Source organism: Pristiophorus japonicus, chromosome 9 (assembly GCF_044704955.1).
Source record: "Pristiophorus japonicus isolate sPriJap1 chromosome 9, sPriJap1.hap1, whole genome shotgun sequence".
NCBI lineage: Eukaryota > Metazoa > Chordata > Chondrichthyes > Pristiophoridae > Pristiophorus > Pristiophorus japonicus.
In genome coordinates, this window is record NC_091985.1 from 228,058,858 (window position 1) to 228,076,943 (window position 18,086).

The 18,086-nt window shown below is 53.3% G+C and overlaps 1 protein-coding gene and 1 long non-coding RNA gene across 2 annotated transcripts in view; one reads left to right on the forward strand and one right to left on the reverse strand.

Moving 5' to 3' along the window:
* Positions 1–18,086, reverse strand: part of LOC139273850 (uncharacterized) — a 697,517-nt gene that overhangs the window by 648,713 nt on the left and 30,718 nt on the right. The gene's annotated exons all lie outside the window — the stretch shown is intronic.
* On the forward strand, positions 6,315–6,953 carry LOC139272903 (histone H1-like). Its single transcript, XM_070889003.1, has one exon. It carries the CDS (start codon positions 6,315–6,317, stop codon positions 6,951–6,953), a length of 639 nt encoding a protein of 212 aa, XP_070745104.1.

An 18,086-nucleotide genomic window follows, 5' to 3' on the forward strand; every position in this document is an offset into this window, starting at 1 on the left:
AGCCTGTTCTATAAGGAACAGGAGGAGGCCATTCAGTCCCTCGAGCCTGTTACATAAGGAACAGGGGGAGGCCATTCAGTCCCTCGAGTTTGTTACATAAGGAGCAGGAGGAGGTCATTCAGTCCCTCGAGCCTGTTACATAAGGAACAGGAGGAGGCCATTCAGTCCCTCGAGTCTGTTACATAAGGAACAGGAGGAGGCCATTCAGTCCCTCGAGCCTGTTACATAAAGAACAGGAGGAGGCCATTCAATCCCTCGAGTTTGTTGCACAGGTACAGGAGGTGGGCATTCAGCACCTCAGCCTTGCTATAAAGGAATTGGTGGAGGTGATGCATCGACTGGATACTGTTACACAGGAATAGAGGAGGCCATCCATCCTCTGGAACCTTTCACATCAGAATAGGAGGAGGCCATTCAGATCCTCAAGCATGTTATGTAGGAACTGAAGGAGGCCATGCAGCCCCCCGAGAATGTTATAGGAACTGGAAGAGGCCAATAAGCCAGTCGCACATGTTATATTGCGACTGGAGGAGGCCACTCATCCCGTCTAACTTATTATACAGGAACAGGAGATGGCTGTTCAGCACCGAATGTTGTTAGACAGGAACAGGATGAGGCCATTCTTCGCCTCGAGCCTGTTACATTGGATCAGGAGGATGCCATTCAGCCCTTCCATTCTGTTATGTGGGAAGAGGAAATTCAGCCTCTCTAACATTAGAAACACAAGCAGACTACTCAGCTTTTGATTCTGTGACATGGGAACAGCAGGATGTTTTTCATCCCCTCGAGCTACTTACATTAGGAACAGGAGAAGACCACTCAGTCCCTCGGGTCTGTTATATAGGAACAGGAGTAGGCCAATTCCACCCCTCGGAACTGTTAACCAGGAACAGGAGGTTGGCATTCAGCCCCTCGAGCCTGTTACAGAGGAATTGGAGGAGGCCATTCAGCCCCTCCTGCATGTTATATAGGAACTGGAGAGGGCCATTCAACAACTGGAGTTAAAAAGCAATAGACGATGCAATTCTGCCCCTCGGGTCTGTTACATTAGGAATAGAGCAAGGGCAATCATCCCCACGGGATTGTTTCATGGGAACAGGAGGAGGGCATTCAGCCCATCGAGTTTGTTACATAGGAACTGGAGGAGGCTATTCAGTGCCTGGAGTCTGTTACACAGGAATAGAAGTGACTATTCAGTCCCTGGAGCCTGTTACATAAGAACGAAAGGAGCCCATTCATTCCATTCCAGCCCAATACATAGGTGCAGGGCAAGATCATTCTGCCCCTAGAGCTTGTTACATAGGAATAAGAGGAGGCCATTAAGCCCCTTGTGTTTATTACATTAGGAACTGGAGAAGGCCACTCAGTATCTCCAGTCTGTCAAATTAGGAATAGGAGGAGGCCATTCAACACCACAAACATGTTTAATTCGGATAAACTGTCTGTGTATCCGCACACTGTGATAGGTGCCGTACCTACTGTGTGTGAGAAGGAGCTGGTTGCACTGTTCCTTATGTCTCAGGTGTTCCGGTTCCTTCAATTCCTTGCCTGTAGGAGAAGGTATCTCTGATTATTCAAGAATAGGAGGGGTAGAAAAGATTAAAGTGATGAATGTAATCGTTCAAATAATATTAATTATGAACATTCACAAAGGGAAGCCAGCGATACAAACAGTGTCAGTGTCTGACTCCACTGCACTGCAGCACTCAGCTTCTGCACACCAAGTGTGTTGGGCAGATTTACAGCAATTTACTGACATCCAGACACAACCCAACCCCTGCCCTGCTTCAGGAATGGGACGACCCGATGGAGCACGGACTTTTACACAGCTCAGATTGCTGCTCCCCTCTCCCAGGGCACTAACCGTTCAACCAAAAACAAAGAGCCGCTGTTTAAAACATGTCCTTCACATTTCTCACCCGGTGCCTGCAATCGATGCTCCTTGTATAAATCCTCAGTGTCCGGCTCTGCTTCCACTGCTCGCTGTCCAATGACAACAAACACGGTGAGACTGGAACTAAAGCAGGAACGTTCACTACTGGTTTGCAGGGAGAAAGCAGCAATGATTGTAAACAGCAGATCCTTCCCATTCTGTCTCCCTTACCCGGGACACACACAGCCCGAGAATGGCCTCTCCCTTCCCTCACTCACTTCACTCAGACCAGTTCTTGCTCTACTCCGCCTGTTACACACAGACCCCGACTCCCCCTGAACTTCCCCCGGACTCAGTGCTGATCTCTGAGCCCATCTGCGGACACGCTCCCAAAGCGATGTGCTGCTGTAAGGAGGCTGCTGCTCGCTGCCTTACCCCGAGGCCGCAGTGTCTCCATTCCCGGCTGTTTAAACCATCTTCTTCCGTTCACTGACTGAATGGCGCTCACAGGCAGGGCTGGGGGAGGGGAGGGCGCATGCGCTCTTCTGCTCACTGGAAATCGACACCGGGGGCGGGGCTTATCCGCGCATGCGCAGCCTTTAAAAATCAAAGTGAACTTTTCCCGATTTGCTTTTATCAGAATCTGAGCAAAGGAACTGGGCCTGGGCGGCAAGGACAGAGAATGTTTAAAGCTGGGAGCCTTGTCCCTTTGAGATGCTCAATATGCGATCATTCCGTGCAGGGTGTTTTTCTCTTCGTGAGCCCGTCCTCACAAAGCAATCCTGCAGAAACATCGGCGGGACGGGGGAGTAGGAGTGTTTGCTGGGACTGTGCAGGAGTTAATAGCTGACAGAAACTGTCCCAGTTTAGCTTAATCAGAGTGAAACACTCGATCACTGAGAGTAATACCGAACGGCCCTGAGCTGCAAGATTACAGAGAGTACAACAGGCAAGCGAGGGTTAAATGTGGGACCTTGTTTCTCACACTTTCTGACACTGTCCCGCAGTGTGGGATTAATAATGTGTCTGTCAGTGGTACAATATCAGTGAGAGAGGGGACTGCATCTTCTGTCTCTTCAATGGGATCTTTCAGGATCAAACCGGACCTCACAGGTCAGTCTGGAACTGATACTGTGCATGTTTCTGTGTCTCACGTCCTGCCTTGATCTCTCCTGTCTCTCTCTCAGCACTCTGACCCCCCACCCCTCGCCCCCACCCCACTCTCCCCACTCTCCCCTCTCTCTCTCTGTTGCTATCCCCCTTTCTCTTGTACTGTTTGGGAAGGCGGGATACTGTTATTTAGCGTGATGTGGAAACACTATTGGAAGTATAACCCTGATACTGTCTCTATTCTCTCCCTGGTGCTCTACATGACGCTGTGGCACTGTTACTGAGTGTAAGATGGAGACACCAATAAAAAGTGTAAGACTGATACTGTGCCTGTCTCCCTCTATCTTCCACTGGTACGGTACATGAATGTGTGATACTAGTATTGAGCGTAATAGGGAGACACAGTTAGCGTGTTTCAGGTGTCTATCTCTGCCGCTCTCTCAGATAGCCATCTCTGGGTGATGAGGATCGAATGGATAGGTCACCAGTTACTGTTAAATGTCCCTCAATTTAGAAGGTTAGAGAGACAAAGAGAGGCTGGAGAGGTGAAGAGCACATAATTTGTATTTTCAGATACATTAAACATATTTCTGCATGCGAACAATATAACAACTTAAAGCATATATGGGTTAAGCCAGCCACTGCTGTGATTGGCTCCTGCCCCTGAATCTGGGGAACAGACACTGTGAGGAGCGCCGGTCTCAGAGTGTTTAACACTTACTGAGTTGGGAAACTACAACTAACCCCGAGAATCGGCAGCACAGGCCGAGCGGAGAGGAAACCCTGTGCTGGGAGCTATAAATCTGGGACAGTTTGTGCTGTGAATGTGCAGATGTGAACATTGTGTGAGTGATAGTGTGTGTCTACTGTTATATGGTCCACGTCTCTGAGCCACACAGGAGGGCGGGTAGCACTACTGCCCTGTAGACCATGAGCTTGGTGGCAGATTTGAGGGGCTGATCTTACATAAGAACATAAGAACATAAGATTTAGGAACAGGAGTAGGCCATCTAGCCCCTCGAGCCTGCTCTGCCATTCAAAAAGATCATGGCTGATCTGGCCGTGGACTCAGCTCCACTGACCCGCCCGCTCCCCATACCCCTTAATTGCCTTATTGGTTAAAAATGTATCTATCTGTGATTTGAATACATTCAATGAGCTAGCCTCAACTGCTTCCCTGGGCAGAGAATTCCACAGATTCACAACCCTCTGGGAGAAGAAATTCCTTCTCAACTCGGTTTTAAATTGGCTCCCCCGTATTTTGAGGCTGTGCCCCCTAGTTCTAGTCTCCCCGACCAGTGGAAACAACCTCTCTGCCTCTATCTTGTCTATCCCTTTCATTATTTTAAATGTTTCTATAAGATCACCCCTCATCCTTCTGAACTCCAACGAGAAAAGACCCAGTCTACTCAATCTATCATCATAAGGTAACCCCCTCATCTCCAGAATCAGCCTAGTGAATCGTCTCTGTACCCCCTCCAAAGCTAGTATATCCTTCCTTAAGTAAGGTGACCAAAACTGCACGCAGTACTCCAGGTGCGGCTTCACCAAAACCCTGTACAGTTGCAGCAGGACCTCCCTGCTTTTGTACTCCATCCCTCTTGCAATGAAGGCCAATATTCCATTCGTCTTCCTGATTACCTGCTGTACCTGCAAACTAACTTTTTGGGATTCATGCACAAGGACCCCCAGATCCCTCTGCACCGCAGCATGTTGTAATTTCTCCCCATTCAAATAATATTCCCTTTTAATGTTTTTTTTTCCAAAGTGGATGACCTCACATTTTCCTACATCTGCCAAACCTTAGCCCATTCGCTTAACCTATCTAAATCTCTTTGCAGCCTCTCTGTGTCCTCTACACAACCCACTTCCCCATCTTCGAACACTCTTTTCCTCAGGCGGCCGAAGGCTGCGTTGTCGCACTGGAGGTGGTGGTCAATCTCGTTGTCGATGTCTGCCTTTGCTGATAATAGGCTCCCGAGGTATGGAAAGTGGTCCAAGTCGTCCAGGATCGCGCCGTGGATCTTGATGGAAATCGCTGGAGAAATACCACCAATGATGTCTCCGCAAGATCCTGCAAATCCCCTGGGAGGACAGACGCACCAACGTTAGCGTCCTCGACCAGGCCAACATCCCCAGCATCGAAGCACTGACCTCACTCGACCAGCTCCGCTGGGCAGGCCACATTGTCCGCATGCCTGACACAAGTCTCCCAAAGCAAGCACTCTACGCGGAATTCCTACACGGCAAGCGAGACCAAGGTAGGCAGAGGAAATGTTACAAGGACACCCTCAAAGCCTCCTTGATAAAGTGCAATAACCCCACCGATACCTCGGAGTCCCTGGCCAAAGACCGCCCTAATTGGAGGAAGTACATCCGGGAGGGGAATGAGCACCTAGAGTCTCGTCGCCGAGAGCATGCAGAAACCAAGCGCAGGCAGCGGAAGGAGCGTGCGGCAAACCGGTTCCACCCACCCTTTCCCTCAACGACTGTCTGTCCCACCTGTGACAGCCTGTAATTCCCGTATTGGACTGTTCGGTCACCTAAGAACTCACTTTCAGAGTGGAAGCAAGTATTCCTCGATTTTGAGGGATCATCATAGGCAGTCCCTCGGAATCGAGGAAGACTTGCTTCCACTCTAAAAATGAGTCCTTCGGTGGCTGAACAGTCTAATACGAGAACCACAGTCCCTGTCACAGGTGGGACAAATAGCCGTTGAGGAAAAGGGAGGGTGGGACAGGTTTGCCTCACGCTCCTTCCGCTGCCCGCGTTTGATTTCTGCACGCTCTTGGCGTTTAGACTTGAGGTGGGCCGGTGAGACCAATATCACTGTGTTTGTGTGTCCGTCTCATCGCCGGATTCCAGAGTCCCTCTTGTGTAAAATTCAAAGATTTCCCTGTCAAGGATCGCCCTGCTCCCCTGCTCAGGTCTAAAGCGGGAATTTCAACGTAAAGTTTGATGAGATTTCAAATTTTAGTCGAAAAACAGAGAAAATGTCCGCGATCGGGTGAGAGAGCGCGATCAGTGCAGCAATGAAACGGGTTTAAATCTAAATTGTTGCCTTCTATTCGGAGGAAACTTTCTCGACAACAAACATCCCGGTGTTCGGGACAGAAAGAGGCCAGTCTGCCTCTGGAGGGCCCGGGTTGAATTGGAGTCGGACAGTTAATGAGGAGAGAGAAACACAGAGAGGCTGGAGGGGCGGGGAGCTGACAGCAGGATGTCTCCGCCCCGTCCGCTCGCTGCCTTTAAGTTGCTCTGTGCCGCCGCCTCCCGTTTCATTTCTGACCCAGCTCTGACTGTCAGAGAGATTTTCCACAGAGTCACCGACATGACTGACACTGCAGCCGCTGAAACCGCTCCTCCTGCCGCCGCCGCACAAACCAAGGCTCCCAGCAAGAAGAAGAAGGCGGCTTCCCGCTCCAAGCCAGCCGGTCCCACGTTGGGCGAACAGATCCTCAAGGTTGTGGCCGATGGCAGCGGTCGCAAGGGGATGTCCCTGGCCGCGATAAAGAAGGCTCTGGCGGCCAAAGGCGTGGATGTGGAGAAGCGCGGGTCCCAGATCAGGTTCAGTATCAAGAGGAATGTGACAAATGGCTTCCTGGTGCAGACCAAGGGCACGGGCGCCTCGGGCTCCTTCAAAGTCGCTAAGAAGGAAAACCAGGGGAAAGTGGGAAGGAAGGTGAAGAAACCAGCAGCCAAAAAATCTCCAGCCAAGAAACCAGCAGCCAAGAAATCTCCGGCCAAGAAACCAGCAGCCAAGAAATCTCCCGCCAAGAAAAGGAGCACCAAGAAGGCGCTAACAGTAAAAAAGACAGCGAAAGCGGCGGCTGGGAAGAAGGCGGCGGCGAAGAAACCCAAGAGCCCCAAGAAGGCCTCAGGCACAAAGGTGAAGGCGGCCAAAAAGGTGGAAAAACCGAGGGCCAAGGCCAAATCAGCAAAGCCCAAGAAAACAGCGCCCAAAAAGTAAATAAAAAGTGCAACTTGTAAACATCTGAACCCAAAGGCTCTTCTCAGAGCCACCCACGCCTCTCAGAAAAGAGCTGATCCCCGAATCAAATGATCACTGTCCCGGGGCCGGGCTCAGATTTCAGACAGAAATCATTGAACATGAAGCCAGGACCCCTGGTGACTCGCTGACATTGGCTGCACCCACCCCTCCCCCAGTGTCTGCAATAAAACACACAGAGAATGGGATGTCCGGCCCGAGCCTCACTGTAACTGGGGATGTGTTCGGCTCCAGTCTCAGTTCCTGGTCATTGTCATTTCACAGATTCAGGGGGAGAGTCTGTGAGACGGTGATACTGGCGGAGATACTCCGCATCATAACTCAAACCCCAAACACCACATTCTCCAAATCAGCTGGAATAAGGTGTTTGTAAACTGCTGAACCCGTCTGTGAGAGGAAGTGTGGGGAGATGGAACAAGGTCTGAGATTGACAGGGAAGGATCTGTATATAGACGGGAATATTCGCGACTGTTAATTGTAACGGGACCTTATTTAAAACTTCTGGTTCCTGGAAGCCTTGAAGATGAATTCCGAGACTAAAGGTTTGTGCGGAGCGCTGTGTTTCGGTTCTATTGTCGGGAAACGGTTTGAAATTGGCGGCTGCAGAAAGCTGGAGGAGGAGCTGGAAGGTCAGAGGCCGCTCTCTGCTCTGTCTGTCAATCTTGACTCTGTCTCCTCCCCTTCCCGCCTCTCTCACTCTGCACTTTCTCAGTCAGGTCGGCTCCGGCTCTATAAAAAGGAGCCGGGAGGCGGTCGCGTCTCATTCAGCGACTGTTTGAGTGAAGAATCATCATGTCTGGAAGAGGTAAAGGAGGCAAAGGACTGGGTAAAGGCGGAGCTAAGCGGCACCGTAAAGTGCTCCGTGATAACATCCAGGGCATCACCAAACCAGCCATCCGCCGCCTGGCTCGCCGTGGCGGTGTCAAGCGGATCTCGGGCCTGATCTACGAGGAGACCCGCGGGGTGCTGAAGGTTTTCCTGGAGAATGTGATCCGAGATGCAGTCACCTACACTGAACACGCCAAGCGCAAGACGGTCACTGCCATGGATGTGGTGTACGCTCTGAAGCGGCAGGGCCGCACTCTCTATGGATTCGGCGGCTGATTAACTCGACCCTTCCCCCCCCAAACACAACACAAAGGCTCTTCTAAGAGCCACCCACCGCCTCATAGAGAGAGCAGCGACCTGGGGATGGGAATGCGGACAGTTTGGTTGGGAAATGGTTTCGGCTGTTTAATTAATGGAAAAAAATATTTGGATTTATATAGCGCCTTTCACGCCCACCGAACATCTCAAGACCAATTAAGTACTTTTGGAGTGTAGTCGCTGTTGGAGTATGGGAATTATTAAATATTTTACAACTATTGTAAATATGAGAGATCAGATACTCCGGCTGACAGTCACAATTACCGGGCGGGATACACAGTCCCCTTTACCCAGACATTACAGTCTCCCCTCATAGCTAATTCCTGTCATGTTGTGAGGTTTCTGAGAATCGGTTAAACGGGACGGCACTGGCGGGATCGATGCGGGACTTGTGTTTACAGGAAGCAGTGACCGGGGATTTATTCCCGCCCGGTACAGACCGATCAGGGAATGGAACAGAATTCAAACCGGAATGTTGCAGAGAGTGGGATTGGTGACTTATAATGGGGCACAATCGCCGTTATAAAGATTGGGATTCTTAAATTGCTGGCGGGAAATTAGAGTTTATTTAATCTCTGTTGGTTGATATTCTGAAATTGGCGGGCTTTTTGAAATTGACCAACTGTCAGTTTCAGTTCAGCCAATCAGGATCCAGTAATCCCCGCCCTTCATTTTCACTCTCGGTGCTTGGTTCAAACTTGATTGGCGGTCGGGCTGCAGCCAATCACAGCCCCGGGGCGGACCCTCACACACTTTAAAAGGAGGCCCGAGAGGAGGCTCTGCATTACCAGTCCCTGTGTCCCAGATTGTGCTGAGATCCGTTCAGAAAATGGCCAGGACCAAGCAGACAGCGCGCAAATCCACCGGAGGGAAAGCTCCTCGCAAACAGCTGGCGACCAAAGCGGCCCGGAAGAGTGCTCCGGCCACGGGCGGAGTGAAGAAGCCTCATCGCTACAGACCCGGCACCGTGGCTCTGAGGGAAATCCGCCGCTACCAGAAATCCACCGAGCTGCTGATCCGCAAACTGCCCTTCCAGCGCCTGGTGCGGGAGATCGCTCAGGACTTCAAGACCGACCTGCGCTTCCAGAGCTCGGCCGTCATGGCCTTGCAGGAGGCCAGCGAGGCTTACCTGGTGGGGCTCTTTGAGGACACCAACCTGTGCGCCATCCACGCCAAGCGAGTCACCATCATGCCCAAAGACATCCAGCTGGCCCGCCGCATCCGCGGGGAGCGCGCCTAGACTCCCCCTGCCTCGGCTCGAAGCTTCAGCACCAAGTGCAACAAAGGCTCTTTTCAGAGCCACCAAATCAGCAAAGGAAAGAGCTGCGATCTCCTATAACCAGAACTTCGTGTTGTTCATTAACCCACTCTAGGGACGGGCAGAGGGTGTGGGACTGATTACTGATCGTATGTTCATATACCAACTCTGTTCACATGGGAGTTATTGACTAATATTAACTAATGAGTCATTTAATATCTTCAGAAACTGACATCGGCTTTGCGTCGCTCTGACCCCGAGTTCCCCGGGGCAGAGCACAGATTTCCCCATTCGGTGTTGCCGGAGAATGGGGGCAGGCAGATCTGGGAAGTACTGCAATTGACCCGGGTCCTGTGTGTGTGTACATCGCTAGCTGAGGCAGTGCGGTCTAAACTGACCGGCTTAGCAGAGAAATACACAGCCCGGGAACAGAAGCAGCATTCAAATTATCTCAAACCAGACCAGAATTAAACTAGGCCCTTTTATTACAAGCATTAATTCATCACCGCCGACTCTCTAGTTTTCATAGACAGATTAAAGAATATTTAAGGAACCGGTGGCGGTATTTATACAATTGTTGAGTGACAACTGTAGTTCAATTATTCGCTGTTAACTGGAAGAGTGTATGTGTGAGCAGAGACCGGGAACTGAAAACTCCCCCATACAGATAAGGGGTAAGGCATTTGGGACAGAGATGAGGAGAAACTTCTTCACTCAGAGTTGTTAACCTGTGGAATTCCCTACGGCAGAGTTGTTGATGTCAGTTCGTTGGATATATTCAAGAGGGAGTTCGATGCGGCCCTTACGGCTAAAGAGATCAAGGGATATGGAGAGAAAGCAGGAAAGGGGTACTAAGGTGAAAGATCAGCCATGATCTTATTGAATGTGGTGCAGGCTCGAATGGCCTACTCCTACACCTATTTTCGATGTTTACAGGTCTGAAACAGGCCAATCTATCGGTACATGAATTCAAGGGCTCTGACTCCATTAAGTCAGTAAACAGCCCTTCCACAGATACTGTGGGTGGCTCTGAAAAGAGCCTTTGGGTTATTAAATTAAATCTTGTCCGCTTTACTTGGACGAAGTGGTGGTTTTCTTCGGCAGCAGCACAGCCTGGATATTCGGCAGCACCCCGCCCTAAGCGATGGTCACCTTTCCCAGCAACTTATTGAGCTCCTCGTCGTTGCGGATGGCCAGCTGCAGGTGTCTGGGGATGATGCGGGTTTTCTTGTTGTCGCGGGCCGCGTTGCCGGCCAGCTCCAGGATTTCAGCGGTCAAATACTCGAGCACAGCAGCCATGTAGACCGGGGCTCCGGCACCCACACATTGAGCGTAGTTCCCATTTCGCAGAAGCCTGTGAACACGGGAACTGCAATCCGGCCCGGGAGGAATGAGACTTGGCCTTGGCCCGAGCTTTACCGCCGGTTTTTCCTCTTCCAGACATTTCCACAATCCACAGATTCAGAGAAAGAATGCGAAACTCCTCCCACATCTGTTCTTCTTATACATTCTGGAGGGATGCAGGGAGTGAACTTGTGATTGGTCGCTCTGCGTTGCATTTCATTGGTCTTTTCCGATGACCAATCACCATCTGCTTAGCCTGCCACTGAAAAGAGGGCGAAAATTATTGTTCGACTTCCAACGAATCTTCAATTTCAAAAACCCCGCCAATAATTTTTACAATGCTGATTATGTTAATAAATTCATCATTAGCTAAAGATTTCCAAACACATTTTATTCCATATTGCCTTCCAAATTCCAGGATGTTACAATCAGGATTAAATTCGGGTTGACTTTCAAACATTCTGTAACGGGACACATTGCAGCTCAATCTTTGTACAATTTGGGAATCACAGATCATGGATCGATCCTCCGCACAGGCGGGAGTGAGACCAGAACTGGAAGTCCTTCTGTGAAAAGAGAAGAGGGGCAGAGTGTTCAAACTGCCCCGTTCTGGTCTCTGTAAGAACTCCCATTCTGGGTTGTTGCACACGCAGGCCCCGGGTAATAAGCGGGTTGACTAACTAGAATTTTTTTTTTATTGAAAAGGGCTTGAGAAATAATGAGGTGAGTAAAGTCTGAGTCTCAACCCTTAAAACAAGACCATAATTCGTCGACAGGCGACCAGGGAGTGTTTGTAGTTTACTGGGAGGGAAATTCATCAGAGAAGCTAAGGCTGAACCGGACAGTAAAACCGCTTATCTGAAAATTCGTATCTAAATCTATCCTGGATCTTTAAATGTTGTCAAAAACACTTGCTCAGGAAATAACTACAGTAATTTGAGGTTAAAGGATGACGCATTTGTGCAGCTCTTTCAGAGAGGTTGTGGGTGGCTCTTAAAAGAGCCGTTGTGTTTGGGGTTTGTTCTGTCAGGACAACGTGGTGTTTTACTTGGAGCTGGTGTACTTGGTCACCGCCTTTGTCCCTTCCGACACGGCGTGTTTGGCCAGCTCCCCGGGCAGCAGCAGGCGCACGGCAGTCTGGATCTCCCGGGAGCTGATGGTGCAGCGCTTGTTGTAATGGGCCAGGCGGGAAGCCTCACCCGCGATGCGCTCGAAAATATCGTTCACAAAAGAGTTCATGATGCCCATGGCCTTGGAGGAGATGCCGGTGTCGGGGTGAACCTGCTTCATCACTTTGTAGATGTAGATGGAGTAACTCTCCTTCCTCGACTTTCTGCGCTTCTTGCCGCCCTTCGGTGGTGTTTTCTTGATGACTTTCTTGGCGCCTTTCTTGGCAGTAACTGATTTCTTCTCTTCAGGCATCGTCTTGTTCAATTCAACCCAGACATGACGTAAACTTAGCTCGGAGCTCGTATTATATAGGCAGCCCCACACTCCGCCCACAGCCCTATGCTAATGAGGAATGGGTGAAGGCAACGATTGTGATTGGTTCACTCGCTGCGTAGTCAATTTCCATTGTTCTGTAATTCTCTGATTGGTCTCTTTAAACATCCAATCAGATTTACTGCTCGCCACAATCTCAAATTCTTGAATTATATCATTAGTTACATCCCCTCCCGAGCCATATTCTGTTCTTTATCGATTTCGATGTCTACATGTTCGACAGACATTGACCGGTTTGTAACCGAGATTGCCTGAGGGTCACTTCTGGTCAGGACTTGGGAGTCCTTCTATGAGGGCAAAAGGCCCTCACGGTCCTTCCGCCCTGATGCTGCCTTCCTCCCACCGTTTAATTCAACACCTTTCTTATCTGTCACTGCTGTAACTACATTAGTTGTTTCAGTGTTACCTTCACCTGGAATATGCCGTACCTTCTGTGCCGTAAACGGCCTATTTCCCTTAGCACAGGGGACATAAATTTAAAGTAATTGGCAGGATTAGAGGGGAAATTTCTTCACGCAGAGGGTTGGGGTCTGGAACTCATTGCCTGAATGGGTGGTCGAGGCAGAAACCCCCCCACCCGAAGACCACCTAATAAGACTGTGTTATTTTGCCATCTGGGGAGTACACCCCAGCAAAACACCCACCCAGCACTGTGAGGGGAGACCTGCCCTCACAGCTTCCCTCTTTCCCACCCCCTCTCTCTCTCACTCTATCTCTCTCTCTCTCTGTCTCTCCCCTCTCTCCCTGAGACCCCTTTCCTCCTAATTAAAAAATCAAGACAACTGAGCAGAGGGAGCAAGGCCCCTCCCCAATCGTTAACCAGGGGAGAGGTGTGCCTCATTAAGAGCTCACACATTTAACGAGGCCTATTAAGACCATTAAGGCCTGTGACTTTGGGGTGCGTGTAGCCCTTAAAGGGACCCCATGATGGCGACCCCATCCACGTCGGTGGCAGGGCCAGTTAAGACGTACGCGCAGGCGGTGTCCGCAGCCACGGCGCCTCCTGCTGCCCTGCCACCATTTAGATTAATAACTAAAAAACATGGGGTCAAGAGCTACACTCACCCCACTATGAGCATCGAGGAGTGCGTGCGGGCGATGGCTGGGGTAGTCGGCCTCTCGGCCATTGTCGCGGCCTCCAAGATGTCCGCGAAGGCTGTGCTCTTCCTGGAGTCAGAGCGGGCAGTGTCCCTGGCCCGTGAAAAGGGGCTCACGGTGGGCGGGGCGTTCCTGCCGGTGGACCCTCTCGAGGCCACCGCGCAGAGGGTCATTCTTTCGAATGTACCGCCCTTTGTTCCCGCTGAGCTCCTGCTCCCCCACCTATATCAACTGGGGGAGGTAAGGTCGGGGATTAACCCCATACCGCTCGGCCTCAGGGAGAACAGCCTGCGCCACGTGTTCTCCTTCCACCACCAGCTTTTTGTCCGGCTGGCGCTGGTGGAGAGATGGAGGGCACCTTCAATGTGGTGCATGAGGGGACTGCCTACCGCGTCTTTTGGACGTCGGACGGCGTGCGGTGCCATGCTTGTAGGGAGGTGGGGCACGTTCGCAAGAACTGCCCCACCTCCAAGGCCGGCAAAACACCGAGGGCGGCCAAGGCTAGCGCCACCACCACCCCTCCCCCTAGTAGCGTCCGCGTGGATGCGCGGACATCGTCGGAGGCCTTTGTCTTCATGGCCTCCGGCGGGGGGGTAGGGAGAGCATCCGGGTGGAAGGAAGGCACGGAGGAAGGTGAAATACCTTGAGGTGCGCCCCTCAGTGCGCCGGACAGCCCCATCACCGCGCTCGGCCCACCCCTGTCACCGGCGAGCGCGGGGTGCCCTGAGCCCGTGCCCGAGCCCTCGACCAATACTGCAGAGGGGCTCGGGCGCGGGCAAGAAAAGCAAAAGGGGGGGGCGGAGTGGGAGGGCTCGGCAGACATGGAGTTATCCCTGTCTCCGCGCCCCACCAGACAAAAAAGGAGGCGCCACTCCAATGAGGCGGAGGGGGAATAACTTCCCTCCGCGGAGGAGTCGGTGCCCGCCGCATGTCCCGCGTCCCCCACCAGCGCCCCCAAACTGCGCCGTAGGCGGGGGGAATCTGTCCCCGGGGAGGGTCAGACAGTCGAGGCTGCCCAGCCTCTGCCTCCTGGGGATGGCGTGCCTGTCGTGGGGGGCGCGGGGCCAGTGGAGGAATGCATCGCTGCCGGGTCGGGCTTCCCGGGGACTGAGGCGGGCGGGGCCGAAAAGGCCGAACCTGAGCCCGCCCAGCCATTATCCAACTTCCCCCGGGAGTTGCTCGATCCGGCAGATAAAGAAAATTTTAATAATTTTAAAGAACCTTCGCACGCTGGGCTGGGGGGTGGCGGCGGGAAGGGGGAAGAACACCAACCCTCGCCCCCAACTTTGGAGCTGGGGGACTTGGAGGACCTGGAGCAGTTCTTCGACCAGGTCTCTCCATGTTCCCCGGTGCCTGGGGTGGAGGGGGAACCCCTTCCGCTGCCGCTTCCTGACCCAGCACCACAATTAAAAGAGCCCAGTGGGGACTCCTAGGGGTGGGATTGGAGCAGAGCCAGGGCCGGATGCAGCGGCTGGGCCATTTGCCATACCTCGGGCAGTCGACGGACCGGATGCTGGCGGCGCCCTCCTGGAGGGGGATGGGGACTCGGTGGAGGGCGCGGGAGAAGATCTCGAGTCCATCGCCAGTGAGGCGGTGGATCTCCTCGTGCCTGCTGCTGAATCCCCCCTCATTCCTGTAAAGGAGCTCCGGGACTTTATGGTCCAGAGCCAGGGTCGCCGCAACCGAGCCCATCTGGCCCTGGAAAAATAGTCCGAGCCGGCGCTCCTCATCAGGCCCATCTGTGCTGCCGCTAAAACCATGGCCATGGGCGGGCCCTTATCAAAGGCGCAAAGCCTTGAGCTGCGCCAGTTCAAAACGTTCCTCGCTGGGCTGCTGAGGGAGTGGAGGTCAACAAACGACACCTCTCCCCCTCCCCGCCCACAATAGGTTAAGGTAGAGGTTGCACTATGCTTTTGCCATGAAGATAACCATAGCCAGCCTCAACATCAACGGCGGCAGAGAGGCACGCCGTAGATTTAACAATTTTTCGCTCCTGCGGGAGGGGAAATATGTGGTGTGCTTCCTGCAAGTAACCCTATCCGTTCCGGGAGACGAAGCCACGTGGCTCCTGGAATGGCAAGGAGAGGTTCGCATGAGCCACCTCACTGCCACTTCTTGTGGGGTGGCCATCTTGCTGGCCCCGCATTTTCAGCCGGAGATCTTGGGGGTCGAGGAGCCCGTGCCAGGCCGCTTGCTGCACGTAACGGTTCGCCTGGGGGACGTGCCGCTCCATCTCGTGAATGTGTACGCCCCTGAGCCCGGCCCGCAGCAAACGCGCTTCTTCGAAGAGGTGTCCGCTCTTCTTGGCTCCGTTGGTGACTGCGTTGTCCTCAGATGGGATTTCAACTGCACTCTCGAGGTGAGGGACCGCTCCGGTGTCCCGCAGAGCATGACGGCGATCAAGAAGTTGAGGGACCTGGTCGGGTCCTTCGACTTGGTGGACATTTCGCGAAATCTCCATCCCGACTCCTGCGCCTTTACTTGGGTGAGGCCTGGAGTAGGATGGTCCAGAATTGACCACCTTTACGTATCTTGAGCATACAGTTCCTGTGTTTTGGCGGCCTCCATGCAGCCGGTGCCGTGTTCGGACCACCACCTGGTGTGGGCAGAGCTCGCTTCGCTCCGCGCGAGGATGGGGTCCGCGTACTGGCATGTTAACAACCAGCTGCTGGAGGACAAGCGGTTCCAGGACTCGTTCCGTCGTTTCTGGGCTGACTGGAGAAGGAAGCAGGGGGGCTTCCCCTCCTTGAGGCTATGGTGGGACGTGGGCAAGGTTCACGTCCGTGTCTTCTGCCAAGAGTATGTGAGGGGGTCGACCAAGGGGCGGGCAGCCAGGGTCGGGCGCCTAGAAAAAGAGGTGCTCGACCTGGAATCCCGTCTCGGTCAAGTTGTCGAGGACCCGGCCCTGCGGACGGTGTACGAAGCAAAGAAGGCTGCGCTGAAGGACCTGCAGTTTGTCGGGTCCCGAGGCATGTTTGCTAGGTCGTGGATCTGATTCCTGTGGGATCTGGACCACGGCTCCCCCTTCTTCTACTCGCTGGAAAAAAAACAGGGTGTCCATAAGCAGCTCTTGACGCTGCTGGCCGACGACGGCTCTCTCATCTTGGATCCACAGGGCGTCAGCAACAGGGCCCGAGGATATTATGGGGCTCTGTTCTCTCCGGAGCCGTCCAGCGAGGAAGCGCATAGAGTTTTGTGGGAGGATCTGCTGAAGGTCAGCCCGGAGGGCGGTGAAAATCTGGAAGCTCCGCTAAGCTTGGCGGAGCTGACCAGCGCCCTCAACCGGCTCTCGAGGGGAAAAGCCCCGGGGCTGGACGGGCTGACCGTGGAGTTCTACAGGGCATTCTGGGACGTCCTGGGGGGCAACTACACGCGGGTCCTGGGGGAAAGTCTGGCGACCGGGGAGATGCTCCTCTCTTGGCACAGGGCAGTTATCGTCCTGCTGCCTAAGAAGGGCGATCTCCGCCTATTTAAGAACTGGCGCCCGGTCTCCCTCCTCAGCACGGACTACAAAATCTTTGCCAGGGTGATATCTGCTCGCCTTGGCGCCGTGCTGGACCACATGATCCACCCCGACCAGTCCAACACGGTCCAGGGCCGGACAATCCATGATAAGATCCATCTGGTCCGGGACCTCATCCATCACTCCCAGGAGGCTGGTCTGTCGGTCGCCTTCCTATCTCTAGACCAAGAGAAGGTGTTCGACAGGGTGGATCACGACTATCTGTTCGGAACTCTGCGCGCTTTTGGGTTCGGGATGCATTTCGTCGCCCGGATCCGACTTTTGTACGCCGCCGCGGAGTGTCTGATTCAGGTTAACGGGTCCTTGACGGCGCCCCTTCGCTTTAGGAGGGGGGTGCGCCAGCGATGCCCCATGTCCGGCCAGTTATATGCCATCTGCGTGGAGCCTTTCCTGCAGACGAGGTTGACGGGGCTGGCTCTGCAAGGGCCGGGCATGGAGGTCTTCCTCTCGGCTTATGCCGATGACGTGCTCCTCACGGTAGAGGATCCTGTTGACCTGCGGAGGATGTGTGAGTGCCAGGAGATTTACTCGTCCGCATCCTCCACCAGGATCAACTGGGAGAAATGTTCCGGACTCCTGGTGGATCAGTGGCGGGCGGACTCCCTGCCGGAGGAGCTCAGGCCTTTTGCTTGGAGCACGACCCATCTCCTCTATCTGGGAGTCTACCTTAGCCCCGACGAGGAAGCCTGGCCTGCGAACTGACAAGAGCTGGAGGCCAAGGTCGCCACTCGCCTAGGGCGCTGGACAGGAATGCTCCGAGTGCTGTCCTACAGGGGTCGAGTGCTAGTCATAAACCAGCTGGTGGCCGCTATGCTGTGGTACCGGCTGGTCACTTTGACCCCTCCCCCTGCGTTTGTCGCCAAGATACAGAAGAAGCTGGTGGACTTCTTCTAGAACAACAGGAAGCACTGGGCCTCTGCGGCGGTCTTGAGTCTCCCACTGAGGGAGGGCAGTCAGTCGTTGGTGTGCATCAGCACCCAGCTCGCGACTTTCCGTCTTCAGACCCTGCAGAGATACCTTTACGTTGAGCCCCCTCCTAGGTGGCGTGCGCTGGCGACGTATTTCTTCTGCCAGCAGCACAGCCTCAACTATGACACGCAGCTCCTGTTTGTGAGCTTGGGGAGCATCAGGACCGCCATCCAGGGGCTGCCTGTCTTTTACCAGGAACACATCAGAGTCTGGAACAAAGTCTCCACCAAGCGCAGCTCTCCACCGGCTGGAG